We start from the raw sequence: 8,998 nt of genomic DNA on the forward strand, positions 1-8,998 counted from the left end.
TTCGATCTTTCATAATTGCACTGCATCAAAATACACGATTAATCCTTTTTTTGTGAGCCGTTCATTAGGCTGCATAACATAAGCCCCCTTATTTAGTCATGGCACTACTTAGGGTGCACTTGTCGCTCTTGCACGTAGTCTCTGCAGGATGTGAAGCAGTGGGCGGTGACCATATTCGCCCCGCCCTCTAATTGACTAATTCATGCCCACCTGTGTTGCAGTCACGTGGCCGTGTCTCGGGGAAGCGCTGAGTATTTGGAAAGTGGCTTCCCGCCCACTGCGAGTCGTTTTGCTTTGTTTATATAGGTGGATCGAGGTTAATGTTAATGTCAGACGGATGTTAGGAGTCAGGTAACTTTTAAACGTTTGCTCTGTCGTTCCACTGAAGGTTTTTTTCTTTTGGCTGACTGAGAGATTTGCCGCTTCCTGGACAGTTTCCCAACAGGAACAGCGGATAAGCCGTTATAACCATGGCTCAGGAGGAAAGGTAAGTTCACCTGTTCGGGCTCGAATTCACCCTTCTGGAGCAATGAAATGAAGAACATTGAATAACCTCCGACTTTTCATTGTTCGTCTTAACATCAGTCAGTAAAGTTGTTAATGGTGATAATTTTTTATTATTAATTTGTTTATAGTGTATATAGTGGCAGCAAATGTCCTTTAACTCAAACAGCTGTATGTTGGATGCTTATTTTATTTCCACTGTTTAGAAATAGTTTTAGAGATGTCTCTCATGTAAACATTTAACCCAGATTTTCTGTTATGCTTTTGTGCACTTCCACTGGGCAGTATCCATATCCACTGGGATAGTGTATTATGTGTGGGAATGTAAAGGGAGAGCTCTGGGAATAGCAGGATTTTGGTGAAGCTCTTTGTTGACTCCAGAAACGCCTCAGGCAAGCAGAGGTGTTGGTTTTATTTAGTACAAGTCTCTGCTCCGGGGAAAAAAAATGAACCTCCTGTAAAACGCTGTCTCTTTATTGTGTTTGAGCCCAACTGCCGCATGACACAAAATATACACACCCGCACTAGAATGCTGCTTTTGTGGTGTTTTCATTCATTTGAATACTGACTAGATTTAATCAGATAAAAATATTGAGTGTTTCCTAATTCCTGCTCACTTCTGTGTATGAATCATACATCATTTCTAAATATAAAATCATCTGCTCCTCCTTAAAAACTGTCTCTGACACAGCAAGCGACTGGTAGTTGTGGTTCCCAACGAGACGTCCTTCCTGTCCCGCCGTGTCTTTACAAGTGAGGATGAAGCCTGGAGGGCCTACCTAGAGAACCCTCTCACTGCAGCCACCAAGGCCATGATGAGCATCAATGGAGACGAGGACAGCGTGGCAGCGCTCGGACTCTTGTATGAATACTACAAGGTGAGAAGGCTTTGTTCTGTTGAAAAGTCATCCAGGCTATACCAGCATTCATGTTTTTTTTTAAGGTCAAGGTCCTGTTGTACTGAAGAGATGTTTTCTGTGCTTACATTTCCTTAGAAGAAATGTCAGAAGAGGTGTTGCAAGACTTCTGTTTTACAAGATCGACTTAATATCTGTTTGGTAGTTGTTGTACGGTCTTTTTTTAGAGTGCTATTCTGTAACCATACTCTCCTGTGAATCTCAGGTTCCAAAAGAGAAAAGGCTCCTGTCTGTAGCTAAATTTCCAGAGGAAGAAAAAAGGTTAGTTGTGGATTGTTTGCAGTCAACTGGACACATGCATATGAAATGTGATCATTATGGGATTTTTTTTGACACAGCATTAATTCTATTGTGACCTACTCATGAAAACATTTTTTGCCAATGTACCGTGCAATAAAATGTTTAATTTTATATGTTTTTATTAATAGAATATTCCATGGTGGTGTGGAATCGGTGAATGAGCGTGTCCAGGGTACCAGATCTCCTCCAGTCAATCTCTCAGTTAGCACAGAATCTCGTAGCACAGAGGTGAAGCAAGACTCGTATAGCACATTGCCATCAGAGGGGGGAGTGGTGGCCTCTGTCAAGTCAGAGGTGTATTCTAACCAACAGCAAGAAAGGCAGCCATACAGTCATGTACCCTACCAGCAGACCACTCAGGATGCACATAGCAGTTATGGAAAGGATGACCAGAGGAGCATGCCAGATAGCACTTTTGAAGACTCTTACAATGGTGAAAATGTGGTAAGAGATTTTGTCCAATCATCCATTTGGAAACGGTGCATTCCTACAGCATATATTTTTTGGAGACCAAAAAAAATGCTTTTCATAATCCTAATGCATTTGCTAAGCATTATGATTATACTGTCTAGCATACACTATAATGTAAACAGTTATTCATTATTGGTCTTCTAATATCCGATATTCTGTGCTTTTCGCAGAAATTCAGAGTGCCCACCACTTTAGGGGCCCAAGAGTCTGTGTTTGAACAGCCTGAAATGTGAGTTTTGTGCTTTAATAGTGGTGAGTCTTTGAGTCTTAGAGACTCAAAGCACTTTTGTACGTCGCTCTGGACAAGGGCGTCTGCTGAATGCCGCAAATGTAAATGTAGTGATGTCTTGAGTTGAGCTCTTTTCCTTAAACCATTGACCTTCTCGTGGAAAAAGGAAATGAATATTTATATCTTCTGTCAGTGGGAATGACCAATAACACTATTCCTATCTTGTGTTGTAGGAACACATTCCAGTACAGTGTAGAAGCGAGCCGCTCAGTTCGGCAGAAGCCTGGCGACGGTCCAATGATCTATCTGAACAGAGGCCAGTTTTACGGCATCACACTGTGTGATGCAGGCATCAGTAAAGGCTTGCGCCATCCTATAAGCAAAGTCAGGGTGAGTCTTTGTACAGTTTACATGGTCATCTTTTGCACTCTGCCTTTGTGAAAAGTGAAGTAGAATTGGTGTTGTAATTTTGACTATTGTATTGTAATTGATCACCTAGACTGTATTCTAAACAAAAGGTTCTGTTTTCTGTGCTTTATGGAGACTCTGTCTTGTCTTTGTGTTATAGAGTGTGGTGATGGTGGTGTTTGGAGAGGATAAGTGTCGCGATGAGCAGCTGAAGCACTGGAACTACTGGCACACACGCCAGCACACTGCAAAACAGAGAGTTCTAGATATTGGTAGGATTTTTTTCTTACTACTTGGGGAATTCACCTCAATCAACATCCCTGTGTGTGTGTGTGTGTGTGTGTGTGTGTGTGTGTGTGTGTGTGTGTGTGTGTGTGTGTGTGTGTGTGTGTTACATTTCCCTAACCCTCTCATTTACTTCCTTTATAATGTATCCTGGTAAATGCAACATTAGTAGAAGGCTTGGGGCAATGTAATCCCTCCCTTCACAGATGGAAAATGGAAAATGGTTAGACAATAGATATCCGGCCAGGCCAGAGACAGCGGTGTAAAGGGTTGGCTCTTCAAGACCCCTTTGGTGGTCTCATGAACAGCATGTAGACAATGTTTTAGAAAGCCTGGAACCTTAATGAATGGTTTGAATAACAGTATCCCAAAATTTTTCATATTGCCCAGGCTACAGATCAAGATTTGAATAGATATGTTTATAACTGTTGGGATAAATGCACAAAAATAAACACTGGCTCATGATACAGGGAAATAGGTTCGCTGAATATTATTGATATTGAAAAGCTGTTTATAATTCATCTTGTAATCGAACACTGTTCTAACGGTTACTTTTGTTAGCTTTTAATATTCATATTTATGAGAAGAAATGTAATGGTTTTATTTATTTTATTAACAATATTCTCTCTAAAGCTGATTACAAAGAGAGCTTCAACACTATTGGGAATCTGGAGGAAATCGCCTACAATGCCGTCTCTTTCACCTGGGATATTAACGAGGAAGCTAAGGTGGGAATGCAGACACTGGGATATTTATAAATCTTATTACTCAGTAGAGTGTTGGACTTTCTGGGAATTAGTTAAATAAATTGAGTATGTTAAGTAATATTCCTTTGTCCATAAATTTAGCCTGCTTTATAAAAGACTTCAGAATTATAATTCATGTCAGTTGTCAATTAATTATAGTTCATTATAATTGCAACTTCTTTTAGCACTACATGGATGAGTAGTTTAATGTCACACGATTATACTTATTTTTTTAATTTAACTTATTTAATATGTACAGCATCTGTGTTTCAAGCTTATTTTGATATCGAAATATTTGGCTTGACTGCTTATACTGCAATAACCGTGAAAGAAAAATACTGTTACTTGTTGGTGCGAGCATGTTTGTAGTTTATTAACTGATGTCTGTTAAGTGATCACATGACCCTGAGAAAAGAAGTGGTTCTCACAACTTTGCACTTCTTATTAAACAAAAGTTACAGGTACAGACATGAAGCGAAACTAGTCTATCAGTGGGAAAGTATTTTCACTCCAGGCAAAAACATTTCCCACATTTCATCTGTCAAAAGTCGGTTTTCCAGTGTATCTTGAAATATTGGCACATGGTGTTTAGCGGTGGAGCATTTCAAACAAACGTCTTTCAGTATATTTAAATAAATGGATTGCTAAAAGTGAATACTATCAATACTACACCGAAATTGACCATTTTATTTGATTTATTTGATTTATTTGTTATACATTAGCCGTTTACATACATTACATACACTTGGCTGTTTTGTTCTTTTTAATCCCCTGGATCTCCTTATATTTGATTGTCTGCCATCAACTTGTCTGCCATGATGCAACTTGGTCTGGTAGATAATTATTCTTTCAGATCATTTAAGTATAATTGTTGCGGATAGAGAAATCCTACGCAATTACCTGAGAATGAATGCATATATTGTTTTGGTCACTAACTGCCGTATACCCCAAACTAACAAAGAAGTGTCACAATAACACTGACAGTATTGTGCTCAGACCAGTTAAGTAAGGTTACATCCCCCTGCAGGAAGTACAATTTGTCATACATTTGTCATACAAGTCTATTAGTCAGATAGACCCTATTTGTCATTTACCATTTGTAGCATAAATCACCTACTAAAGCAACATTGGTTTACACAAAAAGACCATTGAAACTAAATGCCTATGTAAGTTATTAATGTAACACTTGTCAATGTTAAGTATTAATCCTAGCTATGTTTTACAGTTCCGAAAACTTTTCGGGGCATCATTTGTTCTCATAGTGTGTATTGTTTTATGATAATCTTTTCCTCGTTTTGTAGGTGTTTATTACAGTGAACTGTCTGAGCACAGATTTCTCCTCTCAGAAAGGAGTAAAAGGACTTCCGCTTATGATCCAGATCGACACCTACAGCTACAACAACAGGAGCAACAAACCAATTCACAGAGCATACTGCCAAATCAAAGTCTTCTGTGATAAGGTTCGCAAAAGTGTTTCTATAACCGTGCATATGATAACTTGCACTTTACCAAATATTACATCTGCATTTTGAAAGCTTCTTCACCAATATTTTGTACCATTCATGTCCAACTAGTTATTAAAACAACTGCATAAAAAATTCAGTTAGTGCCAAAACTAGTAAGTAGTAGTTGATCCACTTCCTATTTCTTCACAGGGGGCTGAGAGGAAGATTCGCGATGAGGAGAGAAAGCAGATGAGAAAAAAAACAAAGGGTCATGTGGCTGGAGGGCAAGGTCACAATGGTAAATTGAAGCATATATGCGAATAATCTGAAATTCTGAAGGTTACTAGTGGTTGAAATTTACACCACGGTTATGAATCGGTCACAAAAATAAATACATGAATGTATAAAATGTATCGAATCAACATGGTGTCTTACCTAAAATTAAAACTTAATAAGCCCCAAAACAACGCTATGCTATTTTAACCAGAGACGAAGCTCCAAATTTAAGTTAAAATGCTAAACGTCCTCTTTCTTGTGCACCATAGATTCCAATGGAGTGAGAATGGTGTTGTTGTGAGAAAGCTGCCAAAGAGCCACTTTTATAATGTGTAACCATATAACCAATAATTCGTTCTGCAATCTGAGTTACAATATTATAACATGAACTAGCGGGATTTAAAGCTTAAATGTAAACACAATCTACCACCGTTTTTGTCTCTATTGCACAAAAGGAAATGTATGTTTCTAATGGACATTCTGTAAATGCTCAAATACATGCAGGGACTAGTAAAATGTTCATTGTGCCCAGCAAAACAAGTTTAGAAACATGTCTATACATATTGTGAAATACAGTAATGGGCAACACCGTATCATTCCTGGCTTTCCATTTTCTTTCAGATCTGGCAGGTAAAAGAGGAAGTCTTGGAGCAATAATACAGAAGAGATCAGACATCTCATTTTTCAAATCTATATCAGACTTGGATTCTCAGCCAGTCCTGTTCATCCCAGATGTTCATTTCAGTAACATGCAAAGAGCTGCACAGGTGAGAGAGTTTGTAATAGTTAATCCATTTTTATATGTTAATAGATTAGAGTACAACAGGACTAAATAATAAAAAGAAAATGGAGAAATAAAACAGCTATTGTACCAAAAGTCATCCATGCTCCAATACTCCTGCCTATAATATTACTCCTATTGTTTACAGATGTTTGGCTATAGCACTGAGGAAATGGAGAGTGATTGGTAAGTGCAATGCAGTTGCACCATGAGTGGTCGTCAAGTAGGTTTTTATTGTCATTCCACCCATATACTGTACAGTACACAGTGAACAAACAAAATACACGAGTAATGTACTGCAAACACAGAACAAAGTTGATTTTTTTTTTTTTTTTTTCTGTACTGCGTTGTAGTGTACTCATAATTGTTTATGGCAAAGATCAATCACTGAAATGATGTGTACATTTATGTAAATGATTTTAATGATCAGTTATTGGTAATTGCTAAAAATGTATTGAGTTATGTTTACTGAACCTACAGTGTGATGATGAAGAGGGTATTCAGACAGACAGAGGATGATCCCTGCCTTCCACCAGCCAAACAGGGCAAAAGTGTTGCACACAGGAGAGGTGTGTACATGTGCATGGGAGAGAAAGAGGGCAAACAAATAGAGAACCAGATGTGTCTGATTATTAATATATATCTATTCTAAATTATTTCCAAATTTGACCCTCTCTCTAAATGTGCCTCAGAGTGTAAATATAAATGCTTCCTGTAAATGCAGTTTCTTCTCTAAAAGGATTCACAACTCTTAACCACTAACAATTTCTTAACAGTTCTACTGTACGTAAGGAAAGAGTCTGATGAGGTTTTTGATGCACTGATGCTCAAGTCTCCAACAGTGAAGAGTTTGATTGAGGCTGTAAGTACACACTTGCACTTTGTAGAGCATACACACATTCCCATTTCAAAATAATTATACTGAATTACAGGCTTGTTCTCTTTTTTCAGATATCAGTCAAGTACTCCCTTCCTGTTGAGAAGATAAACAAAATCTACAAGAAGAATAAGAAAGGGTGAGTGCGTATACACACACACACACACACACACACACACACACAGATGTTATCATATATATATATATATATATATAATATATATATATATATATATATATATATATATATATATATATATATATATATAAATAAAAAATCAGACTATAACAGTATTCACAGGATGTGGTCAGAGTGAGGCTGAAGTGCAACAAACACAACTACAAGTGTTTTTTTGCCATTTCAAGAAAGAAAGAAAGCTTCTATATAGTTATGTAACAATCTAAAAAATGAAAAAAATCGATAGCTACAATAGTTAAGAAGTATTGCATTGGTTTAGTGCCAGCACATATGCATGTGTATCAGAAACAGAAACATGGCTCTTTTTATAGGCACAGTGTTAAAAAAAAATGCATAGATATCACAGCATGCTTTTTGGGGTTACATAATATGTTGATGATTAAACACACACCACATGCTAATTTTTTTGTGCCTTCTTACCTGCATTTATTGGCACTTTATATAAAACCTTAGATAGAAATAGTTTGTAATAGTATTCGCAGGTCGGGCTGGAAAATTAAATTGTGTTAATCAACGAAACTTTAAGTTTCATTTATTATTATCATTATAATTATCTTGTGCTCTTTTACTGCTTTAAGATAAAAATAAAGAATTAAACAACAATCTAGCGCATGTAATGCATAGGCTATTTTTAATTTGATGTCCTAAGGTGTATATTGTAGCTAAATGTGACCTGCACATCCCCGTGTCACAACCCCGTCCAGCACTTGATGAAGTAGAAGGGACTGTTTGCAGCAAAACTGTACATATGTCCAATACACATCGTCCAACTCTTTCATTTCTGCACCATTCCTGTACAACTTATGCAGCACCATATAAAGTCCAGGCCCAGACATATGTTACTTACATACCTGTAGTTAATAAACAGGCAACTTCAAGGTCAAGTGTTAATATGCATTTTCATGTTTTGTGTGACTCTCAGGATTCTGGTCAACATGGATGACAACATCGTCGAGCACTACTCCAATGAGGATGCATTTGTACTAAACATTGAGCCCCAGACAGAGTGCTTTCAGGTCACACTTACAGAAATCTAGTGACGGCATGATTAAGTTTCATAGGTGGCTTTATAATGGCCTTCCCATCCAGTTAAAGAACAAAACAAAGATGGATAAAGAAGGCTTAAACAAAATACCTAGTAAGAGAACAATGATTCTTAACAATTGGTTGGCAGACTGTGACGTACACACGTGTACTTCCTTCTCTTGCGTTCCCTGTGTTTAAGCTCACATGAAAACAGAATGATCCGTGCTGTTTATATGTAGTATTGTGTGTTCTGCTAATAACTGGCCAAACAGGTTCTTTTCATTAGCTTTCAGTATTCTGCTTTTTAATCCACCCCTATGAAATGACCCACAGTTGTACATTCTTAGAGATTTGCTCAACTGTGGCTATTAGTGGTTGAACTGCATCCCCTATTCTCTCCTTTATTGTATGTTAGAATATATGTGTAGCTTTAGACAATGTTTTTGAACATGTATATATTTAATGTTTTCATCATGTGTGTGTATATTTCTTGTTTTGAATGAATGTAATAAACAGTATAATTTGTTTCTGCCA

The 8,998-nt window shown here is 37.4% G+C and overlaps 1 protein-coding gene across 1 annotated transcript; it reads left to right on the plus strand.

Moving 5' to 3' along the window:
- The first annotated feature begins 226 nt into the window (after positions 1 to 226).
- On the plus strand, positions 227 to 8,998 carry grhl2a (grainyhead-like transcription factor 2a). The gene is made up of 16 exons (XM_046846404.1): positions 227 to 487; positions 1,196 to 1,382; positions 1,627 to 1,682; positions 1,850 to 2,165; positions 2,363 to 2,421; positions 2,655 to 2,811; positions 2,990 to 3,101; positions 3,748 to 3,842; positions 5,162 to 5,320; positions 5,516 to 5,603; positions 6,203 to 6,348; positions 6,511 to 6,548; positions 6,843 to 6,931; positions 7,139 to 7,224; positions 7,314 to 7,378; positions 8,361 to 8,998. Exons 1-16 carry the CDS (start codon positions 471 to 473, stop codon positions 8,473 to 8,475), a joined length of 1,785 nt encoding a protein of 594 aa, XP_046702360.1. The 5' UTR covers positions 227 to 470; the 3' UTR covers positions 8,476 to 8,998.

This window comes from Silurus meridionalis, chromosome 4 (assembly GCF_014805685.1).
Source record: "Silurus meridionalis isolate SWU-2019-XX chromosome 4, ASM1480568v1, whole genome shotgun sequence".
NCBI lineage: Eukaryota > Metazoa > Chordata > Actinopteri > Siluriformes > Siluridae > Silurus > Silurus meridionalis.